The sequence below is a fragment of the Schistocerca cancellata genome, chromosome 9 (assembly GCF_023864275.1).
Source record: "Schistocerca cancellata isolate TAMUIC-IGC-003103 chromosome 9, iqSchCanc2.1, whole genome shotgun sequence".
NCBI lineage: Eukaryota > Metazoa > Arthropoda > Insecta > Orthoptera > Acrididae > Schistocerca > Schistocerca cancellata.
Genome location: NC_064634.1, coordinates 475,166,745 through 475,194,375, shown reverse-complemented (window position 1 = coordinate 475,194,375; position 27,631 = coordinate 475,166,745). Strand labels below are relative to the sequence as shown.

The 27,631-nt window shown below is 39.4% G+C and overlaps 1 protein-coding gene across 4 annotated transcripts in view; it reads left to right on the top strand.

The window, feature by feature from the left end:
• Positions 1–27,631, top strand: part of LOC126100127 (phosphorylase b kinase gamma catalytic chain, skeletal muscle/heart isoform) — a 138,487-nt gene that overhangs the window by 60,945 nt on the left and 49,911 nt on the right. For 3 of the 4 annotated variants that reach the window (XM_049910661.1, XM_049910659.1, XM_049910662.1), the window contains 2 exons: positions 24,583–24,612; positions 24,698–24,804. In XM_049910661.1, the coding sequence (XP_049766618.1) occupies positions 24,583–24,612; positions 24,698–24,804 (137 nt within the window). Of the gene's footprint in view, positions 1–2,078; positions 2,170–24,582; positions 24,613–24,697; positions 24,805–27,631 lie in introns of all 4 variants that reach the window. The other variant, XM_049910660.1, reaches the window with a different exon arrangement.

Sequence of the window (27,631 nt, the reverse complement as noted above, 5' to 3'; positions counted from 1 at the left end):
AGTTTTCCCGTTTTCTGTAATAACACAGTATTTCAAACCAATGCAAATTTTATGAATATAAATTACTTTTTAAGAAAATGTTAAAGAAAAACTAAAAATTTTAGCACTGCTGTTATGGCTAATTGATATTTCGTTTTTTTTAGTTGGTTATAGTAAAAATAAAAACCACCTGTTGTATAGTAGACCAAACAAATACCAAAAAATACCAGTTCCAGTTTTAACTGGTGGATTTTTCCCTACCTAGTGCCCTTTGTCTGTCGTAAGCGTCTGCTGTGGTTAACTTGTCTCCTGTTTCATCTCCAGAACTGCTGCAGTGAGCTTTTACCAAATATGTCATAGCTCCCCCTCCCCGATTCCTAGTTGTGAACAGAGAAATATCTGGAACAAAAGTCTGTGATAGGGGCACTATATCAATCTTATTCAACAGCCCCATAGACTTTAAAGTCTTGAACTTCTAGTTGGTAGTTGTAGAAGCCAACCCTTTTAATGTTGAAGTACTTGAGACGCAAGTCTTTGTTCCATCTCCATCTGCTCCATTCCCACCAATGCCAACTATTCAGGGATCAACAGACAGTAGCTGTCTGCATGCTTATTACTCTGTAATTGAGAATGATATGCATTTGGAGTCATAGTTATCCAAAACGTTAGAGTGGCAATGCATGTTCCTCCAGTGTAGCACCTAGGGAGGTGGCGGGTGCAGTGATTAGCATACTGGACTCACATTCAGAACGACTATGGTTCAAGCCCTCTTGTAGCCATCCAGATTTATGTTTTCCACTACTTCCTTAAATCACTCCAGGCGAATGCCGGGATGGTTTCTTTGAAAGGGCACGGCCGATTTCCTTCGCCATCCTCGACACGATTTAAGCTTGTGCTCTGTCTCTAAAGACCTCGATGTTGATGGGACGTTAAACCCAGTCTTCGTTCCTTCCGTCCTTCCTGTGTAGCACGTGGATCCGAGGATGGGCATGTGAGAGTGTCAAAACTCATTTTCTGGAAAAATAAAAAAATATTTTTGATAATTATAGCAATAATGATCATCTCCAGATAATAAAAATCTTACACTTTATGAGAAGTAAGCTATTTTTCAGGTGCACATTAAATATAAAAATTTGGATTCGTCCATTTTATCTATTGATTTAACTTACAGTGGATGCAGGAACAACTGAGTTTCTTCCTCCTCCCTTCAAACCAGGCAGTCTTGGCCGTAGTGTATTGTTTTCCTTAAACTTCGTGAAGATACTATCCTTAGTATGAGATACCTCTTAATTGCAAATTTCCTTTGGATAAAATACAAATTCTTACTTGCCTTTTTTTATTTCCTCAGTCTGATCCAAAACTGACTAATTATCAGTGGAGCCTCTGTATTTTAATTGATTTTGTTTTTAGAAAATGCTACAGTGCATTTGATAAGTTGGACATAAAATCAAAAATATTACTTTTTTTTGAGACCAATTGGTTAAACGAAATTGAGGATGAGGCAAAGAAGAGGAAAGAGAAATTGTGTTAGTCTCTAATGAGGTTTTGTATGTCAAAAGCAAGAGATGCCGAGTAGTTGCCCAAAACATACATGGCTGTGTTTGGAGTTGATACATTGATACTGTGTGAAATGTCACATTTCTTGAGCAAGAGAACTTGTTTCTTCTGATCCAATGAACAGTCTTAAATAATTCAGGAAAATGGAAACTGGTAATTCTTCTTTGCTTTTTTACATTATTATTCTTGTACCAGATGCTACAGGAAAGAAACTAAAATGCTAATAATTATGCTGCCTGTGTATTTCCACTGTCAACTAGTCATTTAATGGTTATATAAAGCTTTATAGTGTGATGGTAATTAGTTTCTCACTTTTAATTCTTTATTTCATCTTATTAGAAGCAATGAGGAAAATTTATTCTGAGGTGTTGCAGAAGTCAAAATGACTAAATTGGTATTCTTAATGATCAGATGGCACCACCAGTGTTTGTTGTTCTCTGTTAACTGAGCAGCACAATCAGTATAAAATTATTGCTTGTATCCTTCCTGTAATAATGAACTGCCTGACTCCCTTAGTCTATGTTCCTGTTGCATGTATATAGATATATGTGGAACACCTGGCTACTTGGCTCCCGAGCTGCTGAACTCGGCTATGTACCCTGACGCTGATGGCTATGGACAGGCTGTCGACATGTGAGTCATGCACAGAATCTCACCATAAAACATAAACACAATATTGGATACAATCACCCTTGTGTTTTCTTTGATTTGGTTTCCAAGAACAGTGAAGTATTTTCAGATTAAAAGGTAAACAAAGTCCTATTCCTACACTACTAATTTATAAAAAGTACCAGTTTATAAAAATCATTCTTCATTGAAGCAATTATTTAAAATGTTTAGAGTCCTTATCAGAAAATTTCCAAGTAATACATGCTGTAAGGCATTGCAATTACTTAATTTAATTAATTATTATAAGTATATTCCTCTGCAAACCCTGAGGTTTCATTATCTACTTGTGCATTGCTCTGTTTCTGTGCACAGGAGAGAAAGAGAATTTACAGTTATGATCCTTTCAGAATTCCCCTCCTGAAGATTTAATGGGACAAAGTGCTCTCAGCTATTTATTGACTCAGTAGTTAAGAAAATCGTGCAAAGTGGGATGGCGAATTAATAGTATGATAAATTAAGAACATTCGTGGGTACATGTGGTTGATTTGCTTTCTGTTGGAGAAGTAATTGGGAATTGGGGGGGGGGGGGATGTTTACACTCAAGTGGAAGACAGTGAGATGTGATAATGTGCATAGTGGCAGTTATAAGTAGCTTGTGTACTTTGTATGTCTTTTCACCCATGGTATACACTGTTTTAATCCAGGACAGAAAGAAGGTCAGCATTAGCCGTAATATCATCTGTATTTTACTGCAGATCTAAATTTCAGCTAACAGTGCAGCTATCTTCAGTGTTGTAAATACAAAATAACACTGGAATCAGACATTGGAAAAGCACACCAACCAAGTACCATGTCACAGTTGTACAAAATGCCATTTGTGCAGTTACATGCCGTTTTGTTTTTATAACACTGTTGACAGATGCACTGTTAGCTGAAATCTAGATCTGCACTCAAATGCAGATGAGATAATGACTGATGCTGACCTTTTTTCTGTCTTGGGTTACATCAGCCATGAGGCACAATAATTGCCAGGGGATCAAACCTGACGCTGTTTTAATATACTTACCAGTATCATCACTGGCCAGAAGTAAAGGTTTGTCAGTGCTTGTTGACTAAAAGTGACATACCTATGATACTATCTCACTCTTACTGTTCCAGTTTCTCCCACGAAACTGTGCACAAATCACTCCTGAAACAGCTCATTTGGCACATGGCTACGGCATCTTACATTGTACCGAGATAGTTGCTTTTTTCTTGATGGACCTATACAGAAATAAGCTACTGTATATTATATGTTAAAACTTGTTTTAATTCCATGAAAAGGATAAGACTGTTACTCACTATACAGAGGAGATTTTGAGTTGCAGATAGACCCAACAGCCCAACAGAAAGACATACACATTTGAACTTTTGGCCAAAAGGCCTTCTTCTGAAGTTGAAACACACACACACACACACACACACACACACAAAACCACTGAGGCTGGACTGGAGTAACTGCACCTGATGGGAGAAGCAATCTGTAAGTGGTGGGGATAAAGAGAATCTGTAAGTGGTGGGGATAAAGAGGAGGCTAGGGCATGGAGGGGAGAAGTAGAAGGAAGGGTAGTGGTGGGGGAGAAAGTAGTGCTGCTTGTGGGAGCAAGCAGGGATGTGATGGTGGCAGGGTAGGTTTGCCAGGTGCAGGCAGAAGGTTTGGGGGAGTGGGAAGGGGGCGGAAAAGGAGTAGAAGTAGAGAAGAGAAAAAGATTACTGATGGCACTTGCAGAATAGAATGTTGTGTAGTGCTGAAGTGGGAGCAAGGGTGGGGATAGGTGGATGAAGAACAGGGACTAGGGAAATTTGATCTCCAGGGGGGAGGGGGGGGGGGGGAGCTTTGGGAATGTGGGATATAGTGCAGGGAGAGTTGCTACCTGCACAATTAAGAAAAGCTGGCGGCTTTGGTAGGAAAGTTTCAAATGGCACAGCCTGTGAAGCAGTCATTAAAATGAAGCACACTGACTCTTGGTGACAGTTTGTCAGTGGCTGCTTGTGCCGACAAACAAATTGTCGGTCATCATGCCTGTGTAGAATGCAGCACAGTGGTTGCAGCTTAGATTGTAGATCACATGAGAGCTTTCACAGGTAGCACAGCCTTTGATGAAATAGGTGATGCCTGTGACCAGACTGGAGTAGGTGATGGTGGGAGGATATATGGGATAGTTGTTGCATCTAGGTCTGTTGTGGGGGTATGGGGTGGCTAGATGGGTTGAGGAGGACCAGGTGAAGTGAATAGGAGAACAGGTGTTTAGGTTCTGGGGTAATGTGGATAGGGTGTCTTCATTCTCTGTCCATATCATGAAGATGTCATCAGTGAACGTGAACAAGCTTAGGGGTTTGGTGTTCTGAGTGGTTAGGAAGGATTTCTCTAGATGGTCCTTCAATATTTTGGCATAGGATGGTGCCATGCTGGTGCTCATTCTTGTATCACAGGCTTGGGGGGGGGGGGGGGGGGACATGCAGTGTGCACGGGTGCGTGTGGGTGTGTAGGTGCACACACATGCTCTATATAGTGAGTAGCAGTCTGTCCTTTTCATAGTACTGTTGTTATTGGATCCAGGATTTTCTGTTGCTTTAACTTGCTTTCTGTTTTGTGGTTAAAGGTGATTAAATGTTTTTATACAAAAATGCAAGCTCTTAAATTATAATTTTGAAATTTCTACATATTTTGGTGTGCTGGCAGGTTTTTTTTATACGTTATTGAGGTGACAAAATCCTGTTTTTGAAACTTCCAATCACCTGATCGGTTTTCTGATCAGTGGGTCATTGTAACAGCATGTATTTGCTGTTAAAAACTGTGATCAAAACCAGTTCTCCCAGAATAATCAGGAATAAGATTGTTGAATGCGCACAGATTTCTGAAATTCATTTTTGGGACAGGTGGATATTAATTGTTGAATGAATATAAACTATTATGCACTGTTACTCAGCACTCATGTGGTTTTTATTTGATAAATAAAAATTCTGATTAGTTACAAAGTTCAAAAAATTTTCTTTATGGTTCTTGTATAAAGTGGAAGTTTATTTTAGAAATTGTCTCAAGTATTTTTTCGTTTCCATATCTTTACCTCTTTTCTGACAGTCTTCTTCTTGGTTTGTGTGGTACTCTTGTTTATCATCTATTTATTATTTGGACCACTGTCTGAGAATTCCACTTCATCTTTCCCTCCCCTCAACAAGCTGAATGACCTCTCCTCCTTTCTCGCCTTCACCAATCTATCCCCCTTTCCTCCCTAAGAAAGGAGTTCAGTGTTGCAAAGTCTAAAGTTATAGTTTAATATAATTAGGTAGATAAAAAAAATCTACGTACCAAGCGGCGGCAGGACACAATCAGAAAGGAGGTATTATGTGTGCAAACTTTTGGAGCCAGTGGCTCCTTCTTCTGGCTGAAGGGTAGAAGGGGAAGGAAGATCAGTAAGAACCCCAGGTCAGAGGGGACTTACCAGACAGGATGATGGACATCCCTTTGGTAAGTTTCCCCTGACTCTGGGTTCTGTGTGACTTTTCCAAACTCTACCCTGTCTCTTAAACCTCTCCAGTCCTTTTTCTTCATCCCTTTTCCTTCACCTTGAACCCTTCTGCCAGAAGGAGCCACAGGTTCTGGTAGCTTGCATATATAATACCTTTTCTTCAAATCTGTGTTCTCCTGTTGCCATTTGGTGAGTAGATTTTTTATCTGTCCAGTTACATTATACTATCAAAAATTTATTATTATATATCAATAACCTTGAAAATAACTTTTTCAGGTCCCAAACCCAACTAAAAGATAAGCTGCTTTATTACAAACGCTATGTTGATGACACACTCATTCTGTTCAATGGAGCAACAGAAGAAATAGATAATGTAGCCAAAGAACTTAATAAAATACACAATAGAATCGAATTCACAGTAGAAAATGAAACACCAGAAGGCATTAACTATCTTGATCTAACAATCTCAAATAAAAATCAGAAGCATAAATTTCAAATTTTCAGAAAGCCAACAACCACCAATGTTACCATACACAAATCCTCCTGCCATCCAGACCAACATAAAAAGGCATTTTTCAGAACAATGGTTAATCGCTTGCTTAAAATCCCAATGGACACAAGTGAAAGACAAAAAGAAACAGAAATTATTAAATCAATTGCCTCCACCAGTGGGTACAACCCTGCAATAATAGATAAACTAATCCATACAGCAAAACTAAATCAACCAACTGCTGAACAACCACCCACAAACAAGAAAACCACATTTGTTAGCCTGCCTTTCCTAGGGAAGATTTCTCACCAAATTGCCAACCTCTTCAAGACATACAACATAAAAATAAGTTTCTTCACCAACAACAAAATACAATCATACACAGCACCAAAACCACTACACAACAGTATCAACAGTCAGGTGTGTACAAGCTCACTTGCCACTCATGTCCAAGCTTCTACATTGGACAAACTGGTAGAAGCTTCACAACAAGATTTAAAGAACACATTGATGCACTCCGTCTCAACAAGCTGAACAAGTCCACCTTTGCTTCACATCTTGCCCAACACAATCACTCTGCAAACAACATAGAACAGAATCTCCTAATACTTTATTTTGCCAACAAAGGCACAATACTTGACCTTCTTGAAGAAATTGAAATATTTATCTACACAAATACAGCACCTGACTACCTACTCAATGATCAAACTGAACTGAGAAACAAATTTTTCCTTCAGAACTTTGAAGATCTACTAGTTCAAAACAAGTAACCACCCAACGAACCCCCCCCCCCCCCCCCCCCGCTCCCAATGACCCACCCCCTCCCTCTCCTTACATCCTAACCACACCGGTGTCAATGTAATATACTACCACAAAATAAGACCTGTACCATATCTCTAAATGTTAAAGCTCTCCATTGCTAACATAAATCAGTACTTTATACATATTAATTCTAGCTGGAACAAACAGAAGCTGCCTCTACCAATATCCCAGATCACTCTAATGTTAGAATAAAAATAAGTCAACAGTTAAAGAATTTTTGTTCATGATTTTTAAATATTAAATGTACAGCCATACAAACAGCTTTAGTCCATTACAATCACTATAACTCTTATACATGTACCTTTAGCTAAAATAAACAGAATCTGCTCTTGATAATACCCCAGATCATGTTAATGTAACAACAGAAATAAGCCAACAGTTCATCTGAAGATTTATTATTAATTTAAATACACAGGCCCTAGTCATACAGACAGCTGCATCTCACTGCAGATACAATAACCCTGTATTATTGATTCCTTGGGATTCATGTTAATGCCAAACATGATAATTGCTATTATATATATATATTAAAAAAAAAAACGGCCTGTAATATACAAGTAGAAATAAGATATCAGATCACCTGAAATTTGTTCTTGTAGTAATTTATTTATTTTATCTCGTGCTCTCATGTTATCGCCATTAAAATATTTGCCCTTATATCGATTTTAACACATGTAAAGAACAACAAATTACACCTCTGTACAAATTAGGTTATGCCATATCTTTCTGTCAAGATCTTTGTTACAAGCAACAGTTGTAAAGCGCATGCTGGATGCTGGTAAAGTGTAAACTAATATAGTTCATGTGAAAGTGTTCTGGACATCAAAATGGAGGCAGACAGATCCGAAAAAAGCCGCCTATACTGTCACAGTAAGTAAAAACTAAATTTACATCCATATCGACAGATAAGCTATAGTCATGGCGATACATTAAAGCGTGACCCATCTTTCTGCCATAGAACCAGCACCCAGCATTATGCTACTACCAGTAATGATGTAACTTCCCGGATCCTCCCGAAAACATCTGAGATGAACCTGAAAAGGTTTGAAAATCGGTTTATGGAATAAAGCATTATTATTCAAAAAAGTGACTGGTTGCAGTTGTGTATAACTTATTTACATTCAATATACAGTGACGGTTCTAAAATATCCGTAATGGATAAGCATAAAATTTATTATTTACATTGCTAAAGATATCAGTTTGTTCTCCAATGTGTGTCTGTGAGCAGTACTTAGTGGTTATTGGACAGCCATTGTTTCTTTGTTGTCCCCATATTAATTGAGAGGACAGTGATAATTATACTGTACCGTGAATTTACTTACAAAACTTTTTCTTAAGAATTTATTTTATTTACTAGCAATTCATCAAGAACATTAACACATTTAATCACACTATGTGAGCGTGGAAGTAGTTGCCAGTGGGTAGCTGATGAAAACGAATCAAATTCTTTCAACAAATGGAAATTTTATTCATAAAACCTTTCTTTCCTTTTTTTTTTTTTTTTTTTTTGGCAGACTTAAAATTATAATCAGAAAGCACCCTCTAACTATCAAGTTACAATTTATTCAGAGACAGAAAGAACAAATTTTTTGACAGAATGAGCTTTCGGGCTGAGAACCTTGCTGCTCCCTTTTAACACGGCCGTAGTTCACGACCGCTCACATCAACCTCTGAAAGACTACACTGGTGCAAATCTGCAACACACCAGGTTACTTTAAACTAAAAATTTTAACAACACACACAAGCACATAAACTATGCGCCCCGTAGGAGGGATGGAAATGGTACAAAACACTAACATTAAAAGATTAACTTGCCACCAAAGGTGCAACTTGATTTTTAAAAAGACTCTTACGGTGGAAGGGTGGCAACTTTATATACTAAAATAACCATTTAAATAAAAACCCATGAAATGCAGTCTTACATAAAATATACAAGGTTAGCCAAACGTGCTCTACATTACACATATTCCGCCTCCCAAGGTGATAGGCAAGATAAAAACATATTTCAGCAATAAATTCATTAACACCAAATCTGACAAACATAACAGAAGCAGCTGTAACGTAAGCAGACAGACAGACAGACAGACACTATCTGCCTAATAAATGTGGACGAGAGACAGACGAGCAAGCTGGGGATGAAAGACTGACCAAGAAAACAAGTAGAATTTAACAAGTAAATGAAACAACATATCACGAGTCACTTAACTTCTAATAAACTGCAATGTCTGGCAAAGACCTGGCGCAGCACCCCCAAAACGCTCTCCCGAACCGTCCACTGCCAGCCACTTCAGTGGACGCAGGAAGGCACGCCGATCTCCCGTCTCACGATGTCACACCTCGCACCGGCCAGACCAATGTTGTGGGTTGGCTCCTGTTGGTCTCGTGTCGGCCGCGAAGCCACTAACCCTTGGTATATGGCGCGGCCCACTGGACTGACGTGGCGAACTCACATGCGCCGAAGCTCAAAATGGACAAGTCATCTTGTGTCTCAGTGCATGACCAACCAACCGATCGATCAAACTGCCAATGACTATTGCCTGAACAAACTCGAGCAGACTGGTGGCCTAACACATACTAGCACTCCGGACTGACCGCCCCACACTGAGCCGGCTGAGCAACTGACTCACTTGCGAGCTCATAGCACCCCTTAAATGCACGTGAACAGGCAACCTTTCCCCTTTTCCACCAGAGGGAGACACCAAAGCTGTGATTGCCACAGCCAGAAACGGAGGGCGACTGCTTCACACAACGCACTGTGGCACGCTCTTCAAAACAGCAATTTTTTTCCACGACTCATATACAATTTGATGAAACTGCCTGATATTGATACTCTCCTGTAGTACTGGCCTGTTGCACTATTGAAATTGTACAGCCTTGTGAAAGACTCTTATCGTTATGGTTTGTTTTCCATTTGTTGCCCCATCAAACAAAATAACAAGTCTAATAAGGCTGTAGGATACTTAATGTTTTGTTTTTCATTTTCTCTGTGACCTCTAAGTTACAGTGATTTCAAGTCCCTTTGTCATTGTCAATATTATTTTATTTCAGTCATTGTTTCACTTTCACTTCCAGTGTGTCTGGATTGACACTATCTGTTCATAAAAAAAATGTGCGTATGAGTACAAAATGATTGATACATATCTGTAGAACTGTGTGAGGCAGTTAAATTTATCTGGTGTTGGTTCTTCTTTTCCTGTTTATTTTTCCAATTGCGGTAAGTTAAAAGGTACTTTAAAAAGTAGTTCAGATTTTTGTAGTCTCTAGATTCTTATAAATTTCTGGAGCTGCTATTTAGGATAGCTTCACTCTGTTTTCCATAGACATCCTAATCTGCTTAATTTATTGGTGGTAATATTGATGCAGGAAAAATTAAAAATTTAATAATAATTATTCTTTCTTCCGCATTTGGCAATCTATGGATTGCATGGAACTTAAGACTTCTTAGCTTCTCTTTTGTTTTTCTCCTCTCTTCCCAGAACCTCTTCATTCTTTCTCTCTTCCTCGGAAATGTATTGTATGGACCTTTTTTTTTTTTAGTAGTCTCTCTTCAAATGATGTCTTGTTTATATCTTTTGACGTCTCCTACCCACTTAGAGATGGACTTCAATTATGTGATGTAATTGAAGATCTTATTGCTTTGTTTGTTTTTGTCTATTCATGCCTTGTTTCCCTGAAATTTCAACCATAATTTCCATTTGGTTTTGAGCCAACTCTTTTTAGTCCATTCTGTGAAAGTTTGTCTATTTAATTTCTGTTGTCTCACTGTCTGCAGATTGTATCTGAAAGCTAGACAAGAAATTTGGATGTCTTTCTTTAGGTTGTTGTTGTGGGTTGTTTTTGGGGGCGGAGACCAAACAGCGAGGTCATCAGTCTTATTGGATTAGGGAAGGACGGGTAAGGAATTCGGCCATGCCCTTTCAAAGGAACCATCCTGGTGTTAGCTTGGAACGATTTAGGGAAATCACGGAAAACCTAAATCAGGATGGCCGGACGCGGGATTTAACCGTCATCCTCCCAAATCTGAGTTCAGTGTGCTAACCACTGCGTCACCTTGCTCAGTCATTCTTTAGGTCTTCCAAGTCATATAGGTTTTCAATAGTTTTTGTTTCTATTTTCTTTTTCCCAATCTTGTTTGTCTTTGTCCGAAAGCAGATTAAGGAGGATAGGAGACAGTCCATTGCCCTGTCAATAATCAGTCCTGATCAGAAATGGTTCTGACAGCTCATCCATGAATTTTACTTTGGAAGTTGTGTTGGTGAGTATTCTTTTGATCAGATTCAAGGTTTCCAGGCCGAATCCATATTCTTCAAGGACGATAGAGATTTCCGATCTACTGAATCATATGCCTTGTGCATTAAGGAGCATATGATAAGGCTGTTCTGAGTGATGTGTATTTTAATGTTGTTTTTTAAACAGAATATTTGTCGTGGAGGTATTACCGTCTATGCAACTCACATATGTTGATCACCAAACGGAAAGTGAAAGTGAAATATGCGATGTGACAAATATGGATGAAAGAATGCCAGAAATCGGCCAGCTGGAGTATGAAGACTAACAAATACATCTCTAGGGCCACACAAGTGTGAACAGTGCTGGAAATTACCACTGATGATGCTTCCCAAATAAAAGAAGTGAAACGTGTATGGCAATAAACAAACTGCCTTCATTTAGTTGCATAGATGGTATATACCTCCACGAATTTAGAGCAACTAAGAGAATGGAAAACAGATAAAAATGACGAGAATATTTGTTCTGTACAACTTTGATAAGTGCTCAATTCGGCTTGATACTCAACAGTTTTCTGGTCAAGTTGCTTCTGAACTCTTTAGAGGGGGCATGCTGACAGAATTGTACATTGAAGTGCCAAAGAAATTGGTATAGGCATGCGTATTCAAATACAGAGATATGTAAACAGACAGAATAAGCCGCTGCGGTCGGCAATACCTGTATAAGACGACAAGGGTCTGGCGTAGTTGTTCGATTGGTTACAGCTGCTACAAAGGCAGGTTATCAAGATTTAACTGAGTTTGAACTTGCTGTTATAGTCGACGCATGAGCGATGGGACACAGCTTCTCCGAGGTAGTGATGAAGTGGGGATTTTCCCATACGACCATTTCGCGGGTGTACCATGAATGTCAGGAGTCTGGTAAAACATCAATCTCCAACATCACTGCAGCCGGAAAAAGACTGTGCAAGAACGGGGCCAATGGCAGCTGAAAAGAATCATTCAACATGACAGAAGTGCAGTCCTTCCACAAATTGCTGCAGATTTCATTCCTGGACCATCAACAAGCGTCGACATGCAAACCATTCAACTAAACATCATCGATATGGGCTTTTGGAACTGAAGGCCCACTTGTGTACACTTGATAACTGCACAACACAAAACTTTATGCCTCATTTGAGTCTGTCCACACCAACATTGGACTCTTAATGACTGGAAACATGTTGCCTGGCTGGACGAGTTTCATTTCAAATGCTATCAAGTGGATGCACGTGCACAGGTATGGAGAGAAACTCATAAATTCATGGACTCTGCATGTCAGCAGGGGACTGTTCAAGCTGGTGGAGGCCCTGTAAAGGTTTGGGGTGTGAGCAGTTGGAGTGATATGGGACCCCTGATACGTCTATACATTACTCTGACAGGTAACATGTACTTAAGCATCTTGTCGGATCACTCGCATCCATTCGTGGCCATTGTGCATTTCGATGGACTTGGGCAATTCCATTAGGGCAGTGTGACACCCCACATGTCCAGAATTACTACTGAGAGGCTCCAACAACATTCTTCTGAGTTTAAAGGCTTCCACTCCCCAGACATGAACATTACTGAGCATGTCTGGGATGCCTTGCAACACGCTGTTCAGAAGAAATCTCCACCCCCCATACTCTTAAAGATTTATGGACAGTTGTGCAGGATTCATGGTGTCAATTCCCTCCAGCACTAGTTCAGACATTAGTCGAGCCCATGCAACATGCCACGTCGCATTGCGGCACTTCTGCGTGCTTCCGGGGTCCCTACGTGATATTAGGCAGGTGTACCAGTTTCTTTGGCTCTTCATTGTATATAGGTCCTTCATGTCTTCCCTTAACATGTGATTTTTGGGGGAATTTTAAGATTTTATATATTGTGTGATTTTCTTAATGTTTTTGCCATTGGACATACCAATGCCCAGTTAAAAGTCTGGTTAAATATTTTGTTAAAAACACTTTTTATTAGTATCTATATGTCCACTGCCAGTGTATGTGTCCAATGTCCTCCATAATCTTATTATGGGCAGTTTTTCTTTATAAGTGAGCAAGTCACTATGTGCCACTAGTTTGTGTTCCGTATTAATTTCGATGGCTAGAGCTCTATGATCTGAAAGAGAGTTTTCACCATCTATTTCAATTTGTAACATGATCAGTGCAAGTCTGTGAGCCAAGTGCTATTCTGATTGATGACCTATTTATATGGATATGGTTATATGGCACTGTTACAAGCCGGAATACCTAAGATAATTTGCATTATAGCATACAGAATCTATGTTCATTTCTGCTATTAGTACATTCCGGTTTTTATATGTTGAGAGTTAATACAGAAGTTCTTCTAAATGTCGAAGTAATTAATCTACATGACTGTTTGGTGACGTGTACAAGCCAACTATTATTAAACTCCTTTTGTCTAGCTTTATAGCAAAATGACTAAGCAGTCATGGCTAGAGCACAAATATGAGGAGATTAAAACATCTAGGGTAAAGATAGATACAACCTATAGGAAAGTTAAAGAGAGCTCTTCATAGAAAAGAGAAGCAGCTATATGAATATCAAGAGCTCAGATGGAAAACAGTATAAAGCAAAGAAGTGAAAGCTGAAAGGTGGAAAGAATATATAGAGGAGCTGTATAAGGCAAATGAACTTGAGGGTAAGGTCATAGATATGGAAGAGGACATAGATTGAGATGAGATCGTAGGTATGATATTGTGAGAAGATCAAATAACTTACGGGTTTGCTGCCAGGTGACGTCTTCGACTACCGCCGATATTTCAACAGGAGCAAACCCTGCCATTCTCAAGGCACAACTGCAAGGAGGAAGCAATGTGCAAGGGAATTTAATACCTCAGTTCACAGAGGAGAAACAAGGAAGATACCACACCGCAGAGTCAACACACTACCACAGATAACCAACATCAGAAGTATCGATAGTGACTTTTAATCAACAGGTGAGGTAGCACTAATTCTGTCCATCTGTCTTTTTTTTTTGGTGAGGGACAAAGCCTGATTCCAAGCAGCATTTAAACAAAATCCACCATCTCTGTTAATAAGGTTGCCTGATAGTTTGATTTCAACAGCTTCCTTAATAACACTATCCCAATAGCTGGACGTGCAAGCCAGAATCTCCGTATTGTTGTATTCCATAGGATGACCGGTGTCAAGGCAATGTTCTGCAATAGTGGATTTGCTCGGCTGTTGTAAGCGTGTGTGACGCTTATGTTCAATACACCGGTCTTCCACAGTCCTGATTGTCTGACCAATATATGACATGCCACAACTGCAAGGAATACGATAGACACCAGCCTTACGCAAACCAAGATCATCTTTTATGGACGCCAGCAGGACCTTGATCTCAGAAGCTGGTCAAAAAACACATTTCATATCATATTTCCGCAAAATACGGCCAATCCTGTTGGAAATGCTTCCTGCGTAAGGCAAAAATGCTGTAGACGTAGGTGCCACTTCGTTGCTATCGTCACTCACCCGTTGCACAGATGGCTGATGGCGCAACACACGTTTGACCTGCCTCTCACTATAACCATTCTGACGAAAGGTGACTTCGAGACGTGATAGCTCAGCTGCCAAACTTTCAGGGTCTGAGATAACGTGGGCCCTGTGAACCAAGGTATAAAGTACTCCTTCACGTTGAGCTGGATGGTGACAACTATCAGCTCGCAGATACAAGTCAGTGTGAGTAGGCTTCCTATAAACAGAATGTCGCAATGTACCATCAGTATTCCTTCTGTCAAACACATCAAGGAAGGGAAGGCATCCATTCTTTTCCACCTCCGTAGTGAACTGAATATTCAGGTGGATTGAATTCAGGTATTCCAAAAACCGGTTTAAATTCTCACTACCATGAGGTCAAACAACAGAAGTATCGTCTATACATCAGGGGGGGGGGGGGGGGGGGGGAATTATGCAGGTTTCAAGGTCACTGACTCCAATGCACGTTCCTCAAATTCCTCCATAAACAAATTGGCCACAATAGAAGACAATGGGCTTCCCATTGCAACTCCATCAGTCTGTTCGTAGTACTGACCATTGAATAAAAAGTACGTGAAAGTCAGCACATGTTGAAACAAATTTGTTAACTCGACACCGAACTTAACCTTAATTAGCTGCAATGAATCAGAGAGAGGAACGCGAGTGAAAAGAGAAACCACATCAAAACTGACTAAAATATCAGAGTCATTCAAATGCAACCCCTGCAAGCGATGTGAGAAATCTGCAAAGTCCTTAATGTGGTGTTCACACCTTCCTACTAGTGGGCTCAACAAACTAGCAAGATGTTTAGCTACACGATGTCGGAGCACCAATATTAGAAACAATAGGCCTCAACAGGACAGCCTCTTTATGGACCTTAGGGAGGCCATACAATCTAGGTGGTACAGCACAGTAAGAATTAAGACTCTTGATAGTCTCCTGTGACAAAGAACTTTTGTTCAGAAGGTTATTAGTCTTTCTCTCAACATTCTTAGTAAGGTCAACACCGAATCAGAAAGTAGACACTGCATCTTTTTAATGTAATCGTGCTTGTTCAACAAAATGGTGGCATTTCCCTTGTCCGCAGGTAAAATAACAATATCGGGATCCATTCTGAGTGAACGTAAAGCAGCCGCCTCAGCTGCTGTAATGTTACACTTGGGTGGGCGGGCCCCAGTCAACACACGACAACCTTCCCTCCTAACCTCTTACTCAGCCTCGGAAGGTAGTTTATAAACAGCCTGTGCAATAGAACTGATAAAATCAACGACTGGAAAACTCTTAGGTGTTGGTGCAAAAATCAAACCTTTCCCCAGCACAGACGAAGCTGCGTCGTCAAACGTTTTCTCCTTGAGATTGATCACAGAATGTCGAGAATTAAAATTAGACACTGAGCCAAGGAAACGTTCAAACTTCGCCAATGACGAGCAGTTACAGATTGCAATTCCCAGTCAGACTGCGACCAAGAGGCACCATCCACCCAATCCCAAGAAAATTCAGAAACATTACACGCCATCATTAAATGAAGCTGAAATAATTCCTTAGAAACAAAATCTAATTGATGGCGAGTATAGTGGATCCTTTCATGAACAAGAGCTAAACCAGCACGTTGCTTGATGCAATTGGCGGCAGGAGAATTAATATGATGCACAACCTTAGCAATTGTTGGAACCGCACTATGATTTTGACACTTCAATAAAACAATAATGCACATTCCAACATTACTCTCTCGCTGCAAAGTTTATCCAACCTCCGCAAGCAACAATACATTTCCTCCCTGTAGAGGTAAACAATGTGAGATGTCACCCAGCAGCAAACCTGTAAGTTATTTCAACATTCAGTTCGCTGGGAAAAGTTAAGGTCTCACATTGTGAAAAGACTTTGACAGAGCTCTGAAAGACCAAAGTTGAAACAAGGCCTCTGGAGTAGATGACATTGTGCCAGAACTACTGATATCCTGGGGAGAGCCAGCTATGACAAAACTATTCCACCTGGTGAGCATGACATTTGAGATAGGCGTGATACCTTTAGACTACAAGAAGAATGTAATAATTCAAATTCCAAAGAAAGATTGTACTGACAGGTGTGAATATTGCTGAATCAGTTTAATAAGACATAATTGGAAAATACTAATGTGATAATTCTTAGAAACTGACCTTGGAGAAAATGAGTTTGGATCCTGGAGAAATGTGGGAAGCTGTGTGGCGATACTGGCCCTATGACTTCTAATAGAAGAGGTTAAGTAAAGGCAGATCTATGTTTATAGCATTTGTAGACTTAAGGAGAGCTTTTGAAAATGTTGACTAGAATACATTTGGAAATTCTGAAGGTGGCAGAGAGAAAATACAGGGAGTGAAAGAAAGGCTATTTACAATTTGTACAGTAAGTAGATGGCAGGTGTGTGAGTCGGGAGTATGAAAGGGAAGCAGTGGTTCGGAAGGGTGTGAGACAGGCTTGTACCCTATCTCCAGTGTTATTCAATCTGTACATTGAACAGGCAGTGAAGGAAGTAAAAAAAATGGAGATAAAATTAAAGTTCTGGGAGAAGAAACGAAAACCGATGTTTGCAGATAGAATTGTAATTTTGTCAGAGACAGCAAAGGACTTGGATGAGAAGTTAAATGAAGTGGATACTGTCTTGATAGGAGGGTATAAGTTGAATGTCAACAAAAGCAAAATAAGGGTAAATCAGGCGATGCCAAGGGTATTGGATAAGGAAACAAGATACTAAAAGTAGTACATTAGTTTTGATATTTGGGCAGTAAAATAACTGATGATGGCCAAAGTAGAGAGAATGTGAACTGTATGATGGCTATGGCAAGAAAAACGTTTCTAAAGAAGAGAAGTTTAACATCAAATATAGATTTAAGTATGTTATGTAAATTAGAGGTGGTGGGGAGGGAAAGGAAAGAGGGGAAGGGGCAGTTGATGCCAGATGCATCGGGTCTTTACACGGAATCAGCGGCAACAGACGAAAATGTATGCCAGACCAGGATTTAAACCTGGGAGCAGTTGCGTTAACCACTACGCCACCCGTACTCGGTGTTTATCGTAACTGCGCAGATTCTCTCAGCTGACCCACATTCCTGCCAAGTGCCACCTATCCACAGTATCTGTCTGTGTCCTCCGTGCTCGTTACTCAGAGATACCCACAGGAGTTTGGACATACTTTTGCATCCACACTTAAAGTGGTGGATTTGTCGCCATTTGAGGCGAATCAATTATATGAATCCATTGTGTATGTTCTTTTGGACATGTGCTACAAAAGTATGCTGAGAATTAGGTGGGTACATTGTGTAACTGATGAGGAGGTACTGAAAAGGATTGAGGAGAAAAGAAATTTGTGGCACAACTTCACTAAAAGAAGGGGTTGCTTCACAGTACACATTGAGACATCAAGGAATTGCCAGTTTTGTATTGGAGGGAATGCTGTGTGGGGAGGGGATGGGTTAAAGGGAAACAGAGATTAATATAGTAATAAGATACAAAAAGAATTTAGGTTGCAGAGGACAGAGTAGCATAGAGAGCTGCATCAAACCAGTCTTCGCACTGAAGGCAGCAGCAGCAGCAGCAGCAACAACAACAACAACAACAACAACAACAACGACAACAAGAAGTTTATTGCTGATTCAGAGGCCATCTCCACAGCGAGCTAATAAACATGATCAGTACTTTCACACTGAACATTATTTCCAACATAAATGTCTACACCACCAGCCTTGTGTATCTTTCTATCATACTCATTCACAATTCAGTAACTTTTAAACTTAAAACTAAGAGTATTTTCAGTCTTGCACCAAAGTTCACAGAAAATATAATAGTTGTGTACCCTCTTTTTGAAATTCTTGGATGTATTCTACGAAGTTATGCTTCACATTTCTTTTCTTCAACAATTATTTATTCGGAAATACGGAAGCGTCCGATCTAACCCGTCGGCTTTGACCCATGACGTCACAAATATAGCGGAAACGACAATTCCAATATGGCGGATATAGAAACGTTGCATACGTATCACAAAGACGAAAACACATAGAAAAAGAACACACACAAAGGTTTCACAAGAACAATCTGCTAACATTGATAGCAAACAAAGATAATAATAAACAAGTGGTACTCAAGGCCAGGCAGGGGGGGGGGGGGCTGCGCCCCCCCTGAACCCCCCAACCCCCCCCCCCCCCCCCTGCCAAAAAAAAACTCCCAATCTAACCTCGTATTCAGGGCTACGCTACAGATCAATGTGTAGGTCAATCAAAAGATAAAAAAAAGAAACAAAAAAAAAAAGAAAAAACAATATTGATTCATTAGACATAACGAGTAGCGACAAAACATATAGACCATAAAGATTGAAATGACGTCACACACCACTACACATTTACGTCACGGGTCAAAGCCGACGCGTGAGATCGGATGTTTCTGTTGACCCATTTATTCAACACAGTGAAAAAAACACACACACACACACATAAAATAAAGAATGAAATTTCTTCTTCACTCCCTATTTGTCCATGTAATCTCCTTCCCATTCCATGGTCTTCATCCAGCAAGAGCCAAGAACATGTGTGCCTGCCCTGTCATTACTATTCCTCGTTCTGGTCATGAAGACATTTCCGCAATGTGCACATCACCTCTTTGTCATCTTCATAATGTCTTCCGTGAATGGCATTCTTTAATGGCCCAAACAGGTAACAGGCATGAGTGAGCTAGGTCAGAGCTGTAGGGCGGATAGGGTAACTCTGTCCAACCCTGTTTGATAATGTGTGAGCGTTATCATGTTGAACCAATCACCTGTGTCATTATGGCCCTGAAGTTGCCGGATGCGCTTCTTGGGTTTGGTTATGTTCACAAATGCTTTAGAATTAATGGTACTCCCTCTTGACATCATGAATGAGCATATCACCTAGCTGCATCTTGACAGGTATGACAGCCATGGACAGCCTGCCCAAATGCTGCACATCTTGGAACTCCGTCAAACTGCCTTCTTTTAATGGTCTCACCCTCTTTGACCAGCCCCTAACCATACTTATGTTCGCTGTAGATTCTCCATAAATGACACACAAACATTGTGAATATTTCACACAGTTTGTTTCTTTTCAGTGAGAAATCCAATGACAACACGCTGCTTGTGACGTACATCACTTACAGACGTCACTTTGAAACACTGCTGCAGCTATGGTATATGTCGAAGGAAATGGAAAATTTGTGTGTGCAATCTAGAAGCTTCTATAAATGTATACCTACAGTTTCAACATTATGAAAAGGAAAGTTGGTACTCACTATATAGCGGAGATGCTGAGTCGCAGATTGGCACAACAAACATACTCTCACAATTAAAGCTTTAGGCCATTAAGGCCTTTGTCAACAGTAGACGACACACACACACACACACACACACACACACACACACACACACACACACACACACACACAAACGCAATAACTGTATGTATGTGTGTCTGTTGTCTATTGTTGACAAAGGCCTTAAAGGCCAAAAGCTTTAATTGTGAGAGTGTTTTTGCTGTGCCTACCTGCGACTCAGCATCTGCGCTATATGGTGAGTAGCAACTTTCCTTTTCATAATATTGTTATGTTCCATCCTGGATTTTCTATTGTGTGATTTATACCTAAAGTTTCGCATTCATACCACTGTTCTTGGGCGAGGAAAAGAAATGTGGTGTATTACTTTCTGTACAAACTCATATTTTATTTGCAATGAACTGGACTTTCAGGAACATCATTTTACAGTTTTGGTTTCCTTTGGTGCTGTGTTGTTGTGTGTGTGTGTGTGTGTGTGTGTGTGTGTGTGTGTGTGTGTGTCGTCTACTTTGGAAGAAAACATTCAACCGAAAGCTCACTTGTTTAGCAGTTTGTCTGCGACTCAACATCTCCACTGTATGCTGAATAACAGTCTTATCTTTTCATAATATTGTCATTATTCCATCATGGACTTTCATTGTTTGAAAAATAAATGTGTAGGCATTAGGAATAAAGACGTAGAATTTTAATAACATTTGTATTATTTAAAAAGCGTTTTCACAAAAAAATTCAGAGATATTACTTTCCAGCACACCCTCATACATTAGTAGCTAATAATTTGGCAGTTTTGTGGTTTAGACCGAGGCATTGCTATTCACCGGAAATCCTCAACATTACTTTTTGTCAGAAGGGATGATTTAGGATGGTTGTGAGGTTATTTTCACCATGACTTATATAGGTTATGTTAAATTATATTGTTTGTTACAGAAGGGGTGGGAGTATATGTATAACCTATAAAATATCCTAAAAACAGAAAGTCCATGTGTATTTATATTTGTCTGAGACAGGGAAATAAAGCGTTGAAAATCATCCTATGGATCGGGGTGATTTCATACATACATTTTTTAAATCTCCATCCAAAGTTACAAACCATATGGAGGAATTCAGAAGAAATTGATTTTTTTTTATATATTCTACTTTCTTCCTATGTGATTCTAGTCACTTTAACACATTCTAAGGATGTCCATGATCACGAATGAGCAATAAGGGTTGCGGTAATAAATTCTATGTATTGAAGGTCAGTTCTTATTTCCCAACAAATTAAATTGCAAATTTTTAAAGTTCTAAATTGAAATATAAAAAACAGAAGCAAAACAAAGAAACACTACCAAAAGATCAAAATCAATTTTCTTGCTCAACATTAAGAATTAAATTGCAAACACTGACCATAAAATTAAGGTTGCCAAGGAGTCTAAAGCATATCTTCTCTAAAAATAAACATCATTCTTTTCTCTACTGGTGGATGCAAGAATTGCACAAATACTTCCCTTGCACCAACATTTGAGGCTACTCGATCATACATGCTTATATGCTCCTTCTTTTAACATGTGTATTTATATTCTGCAACAACAAAAGCCTTTTTTTTTAAAAAAAAAAAAGCGGTAAACATTTCTCTGCTGCTGGAAGTAATATTACTTGCTTTTGCACTGTTTTCATTTTCCTGGAAGTGACATCCCATAATTGATTTTCCAAGAGAACTGCCTATTTTGCAGCAGTGGAGACTGTCAGGGTTATTTGAAGGCTAACCAACTTCTTTGAGCATTTTTTTTTTGAAACTGGAAATCCATGCCTCTCCTTTCTCTGCTGGCCCTCATCATTATCAGACAATTTCCATAAGTCGTAATCTGAATCTAATGGGATTAGGCTTGTGGTATGAGATCCACTCTTTATGCTTTTTGAGTTGCTGGAAATTTAGTTAATGCCTGCTTCAGAAGAGGGAATCATTTCCTTCGAAATGATCTCGTGAGTGTACTTCTTCCATTCAGTTAGTATAGCTCACCACTCTATTTTCTTCATTTGTCTGAAGCAGCTGGAAGAGGTAGATGCTATTAGGGGGAAGAAGAACGAATAAAATACTATTCTGCTCACACTCTTTGATAAGGAATAAAGATATGTGAATGGATAAATAGTTCCCAATCATTACTATTGACCGAGCGAGGTGGCGCAGTGGTTAGACACTGGACTCGCATTCGGGAGGACGACGGTTCAATCCCGCGTCCGGCCATCCTGATTTAGGTTTTCCGTGATTTCCCTAAATCGCTCCAGGCAAATGCCGGATGGTTCCTTTCAAAGGGCACGGCCGACTTCCTTCCCTAATCTGATGAGACCGATGACCTCGCTGTCTGGTCTCCTTCCCCGAAACAACCAACCATTACTATTGGCCCATTTTACTTCTTTACATAGAGCAAAGTGATTGTAAAGAACCAGTGTTCAGATATCTGTAGATAGAACTATCCACTCTTATTCCTATTGAAATGGGTTTCATGTTGGCCACCTTCTTGCCACATGTTCCACAAATGCTCATATTCATAAGGAACATATGAAGGAACCGGTTCACCATTTGTACTTGCTGCTATCATTATCAAAACACTAAATTTTGTTGAATCCATCACTTTTTCAGTTTTTCAGCATCTTTACTCCCTTGTTTTGTAATTATATGCTGGTGCCCGGATCATCTGACATATTCACCTTAGTTGAATATGTTGCTAGGCAGGAGATTTTCCAACATTGGCATTTTTTTTTTCCCCACTTCTGCCGAAGCTGTTTTAATATTTTCTCTTAGGTGAATGGAGAGATCTTCTGAATGCCACTTAAGGAATAAATGTTCCCATTCTTCTCCTATGAAATTGTTAGAAAAGTTCTACTTTTTTCTGCCACATTTATTAAACTAGCCTTTCACTAAGAATCCTGTGTCCAGTTTAGTAAAAGGAAATCCTAATATGCAGCACCCAAGATACCTTGCCTTAACATTTCTTCCTCCTCATTGCTTGCCCTACCAATTTTTTTGGATGTATTTCCCGCACTTTATTTTGTAGGGTTGATCTAGGTATACCATATAAAACACATGCTTTTCTATATGATAATTTGCCACATTGAATATCATGAACAGCTATATGTAAGGGTCTGGGCCATAATTAGGCCATGCTTTAGCACCTTCCTTGCTTTTATATATTTGCTGCATTGTCTGAAATCACTCCACACAGTACACAGTTTTGTCACAGTCATCATTATTTTATAACTTTATTCAAAAAATATGACAGATTTATAGAGCAATTGTGTCAATGCCATAAGCTTCTGATATTGTTGACAACTTCATTGTATTTAAGCTTAGTGTTGCACAATCTAACTCCAAAAGTCGCCACCACTGTCTGCATTCCAGGCATCCTGCATAAGACAAGATGGCGACTTTAGTGTAACAAAATTCTTTTATTATAACAATGAAAACAATCAAATTTTGACAAAATAATGTAAGTGGATACATAAAAAAAAACTACTCACCAAGTAGCAGCAAAAACACACATAAAAGGTTATAATTAGGCAAGGTTTCGGAGCCAGTGGCTCTTTCATCAGCCAGAAAGGTTGAAGAAGATGGGTGCAGGAAAAGGACTGGAGAGGTCTAGGAAAAGGGGTAGATTATGGGAAAGTTACCCAGAGTCAGGGAGACTTACCAGACAGGATGAGAAGGAAAGACTGACCAAATTTTATTACTACTCAGCCTCATTTCATGCAAACAGTACCTTGACCACTTGTGAGTAGGTAGTAAGACACCATCAGATGTTTTAATTAAAGAGAAAACTAAATAAGAAGTCAGACTAACATCTCTGTAAAACTATATGCACTTGCCAATGTTACATAGTATTTTGTCAACGGAACAAGCCAGGAGTGGGGTGCTTAATGTCAACATAACTGGGCTCTGACTGCTGAAACTGAAGGCTTAAATAATGCTATAAAATTGATAACTTAAAATCACGAATACAAGATTAAAAATATTCACAAAAATTTATTGTCAGAATGAGTCTTCTCAGAGTGCAAATTGGTAAAAAAAATATGTGTTAATCCTTTTCAACTGCATCATGAGTATTGTGAATCTTAATACTGCTCATTACAAACTTCCCTTGCTCGGTTGGCTGATTATGTAGTAGATTCTTTTTCTTCTCTAAAACTTACATTATGACTGTTATAATCAAATAAATAAATAGCTGAAATCTAGAATGAATTAGATATTTTCAAGGTAGCATGTCCATATGAACAAAGAAGACATGCTGTAGTGAGTGGGAATCAGCTGATTTCTGTCAGTTTAAACATTCAGTCACTTCACATATGGTTTGGGAAAGTGTGTCTCTCGCTTCCCATTACTCTGGAGTGGTGTTTTAACCAGATAAGAGAGAATTTTTGGTGATTTGACGAGGCAAGTTTTTTTCCTTCAAAAATATAAACAAAGAAATGTTCTTTTAATAACAGTTCCAAATACAGAATCTCTGTAGTCAGAAATAATGATAATTTTCAACCAAAAGTATAGATCTGCTTTATTTTCTATGCTAAATTTATGCTTTTTGTTTCAGCTGGGCATGTGGTGTCATCATGTTTACACTGTAAGTCTTCAGTTATTTAATCATGTGAATGTATACAACATTTTACTCTGACATTCTCATCACATTATTCACACATACTTTGCAGGTTAGTTGGCTGCCCACCATTCTGGCATCGGAAACAGATGGTAATGCTCCGCAAAATTATGGAAGGGGACTTTTCTTTCACGTCTCCAGAATGGGCTGATATAACAGGTAAGTTTTGTAAATTTATACACTTGCTTTGCTGTGGACTTGTAGTAACTATTGTTAACTCTCATTGATTCAATGTTTTTCTTATTCTTTGGCTGCTCCTACTGTTTTACCTTTATATGATTTACATGTTTTTATTGTTGTTAGTCCAAAGACGGGTTTGGTACCGCACTCGCCACTAGTTTGTTTTGTCCAAGTCTTTCCATATTAGAATTCCATTCCATATTAGCATTACTTTTGCAACCTACAGTTTTGGTCCCACCCCCCACACTCTCACTGAATACCAGATTAACTATTTCTTGATGCTTCAGGGTCTTCTATCAACCTATCCCTTCTTTTTCTCAAGTTGTGCTGTAAAGCTCTTTTCTCTCCCATTTGACTCAGTACTTTTTCATTAATTAATCAACCCACCTTATCTTCAGCATTCTTCCATAGCAACACATTTCAAAACCCCTTTGTCTTCTTGGCTGTAGTATATCTTTAGTTCTCTTAAACTCTGAGTAACGGGAAATAAAAACAGTAAAGAGAAGGTATAATGTTTTAGTTGAAAGGAAAATCACCTCAAATTTAATACTAGTGTACACAGAAGGTTTGTGAGCTCAAAAGGATTTTTGTTTCCGGGGGAGGGGAGAATTAATTGCATGAAAGACAGTTTAGGAAAAATACTAAAGAATTATTTAGGAAAAGGAGATAAAATCAGTGATCTCCTCATTATAAGAAAAGAAAATATAGCTGTGGTACAATACAGAAAACTTCTAAGTAGTAGTATTAAAGTGTTGCAGCACTTCTGCGTGCTCGCAGGGGCCCTACACAATATTAAGCAGGTGTACCATTTTCTTCGGCTCTTCAGTGTATATTTTCATGAAATTTCTTTCTGAGCCTCCGTTGTATTTTGGCCACTTGATTATCACTCTTTCATTAGCCTCTGCTTTTTTCATGAAATTTCAACATTCCAGCTGCAATACAAGGGGAGAAAAAATTATTTTGCATTTCTTTCTGAGCCTCTGTTCTGTTTTGGCCACTTCATTATCACTTTTTCGTTAGCCTCTGCTTTGTTGATCGTTCATTGCCAGTTGCGTTCTGTTTTCTGCCCTGTTCATATCTTTCCTGTATTTATTTAAATATTTTCTGGAAACCCAAGTATTCTTGAATGTTTTTAAAGTCAGCCACTAGGTCCTGTGGTTCTATTTCTACATCATTAAACCAGATTCCATTCACGTAATTGTGCTGGTTTCCTCAATGAGTTATAGAGTTACAATAGCAAAAATATCTCCAATATGAGCATAGTATACTTTCCAATGTCGAGCTGGAAAAGTCGCTTGACTTCGGAATAGAGTTATTGTTTGAACTTACACGAAGATTCCACTTCAGCATAGAACATATGACCCCATTTTTACACTTTTATTTGTTCTGAAACTGTGATTCACTGGTACTGCTAGGGATACTGAGAAAAATAGTAAGTTGGAACTACTACTTTTCATAGGAAAGTACCATAAAGGTGTAATTATAATCATCATATCAGTGAGACGCAATCCTATCTATTGAAGACATATTCAATAGCCTTCCTCATTCAAGTTCTAAGGCCTCTGATTTTTTTTCTCCGGACTGGAAAGAGATAGAAACATGCGCATTGTTTTAAAATGAGGCCGCGTTCATTGTCAATACGTCCCAGAGATGGCAGCACCGTATGGCAGATGGAATTTTACCGTCAGTGGCGAGAATGAGAACTGTTTTAAATACTTAAAATGGTGACGTTTTCCTTACTTGAACAGCGTGCAATCATTCGTTTTCTGAATTTGCGTGGTGTGAAACCAATTGAAATTCATCGACAGTTGAAGGAGACATGTGGTGATGGAGTTATGGATGTGTCAAAAGTGCGTTCGTGGGTGCGACAGTGCGTTCATGGGTGCGACAGTTTAATGAAGGCAGAACATCGTGTGACAACAAACCGAAACAACCTCGGGCTCGCACAAGCCTGTCTGATGACATGATCGAGAAAGTGGAGAGAATTGTTTTGGGGGATCGCCGAATGACTGTTGCACAGATCGCCTCCAGAGTTGCCATTTCTGTGGTTTCTTTGCACACAATCCTGCATGACGACCTGAAAATGCGAAAAGTGTCATCCAGGTGGGTGCCACGAATGCTGACGGACGACCACACGGCTGCCCGTGTGGCATGTTGCCAAGCAATGTTGACGCGCAACGACAGCATGAATGGGACTTTCTTTTCGTCGGTTGTGACAATGGATGAGACGTGGATGCCATTTTTCAATCCAGAAACAAAGCGCCAGTCAGCTCAATGGAAGCACACAGATTCACCGCCCCCAAAAAAATTTCGGGTAACCAGTGCTGAAAAAATGATGGTGTCCATGTTCTGAGGCAGCGAGGGAGTAATCCTTACCCATTGCGTTCCAAAGGGCACTACGGTAACAGGTGCATCCTACGAAAATGTTTTGAAGAACAAATTCCTTCCTGCACTGCAACAAAAACGTCCGGGAAGGGCTGCGCGTGTGCTGTTTCACCAAGACAACGCACCCGCACATCGAGCTAATGTTACGCAACAGTTTCTTCGTGATAACAACTTTGAAGTGATTCCTCATACTCCCTACTCACCTGACGTGGCTCCTAGTGACTTTTGGCTTTTTCCAACAATGAAAGACACTCTTCGTGGCCGCACATTCACCAGCCGTGCTGCTATTGCCTCTGCGATTTTCCAGTGCTCAAAACAGACTCCTAAAGAAGCCTTCGCCGCTGCCATGGAATCATGGCATCAGCGTTGTGAAAAATGTGTACGTCTGCAGGGCGATTACGTTGAGAAGTAACGCCAGTTT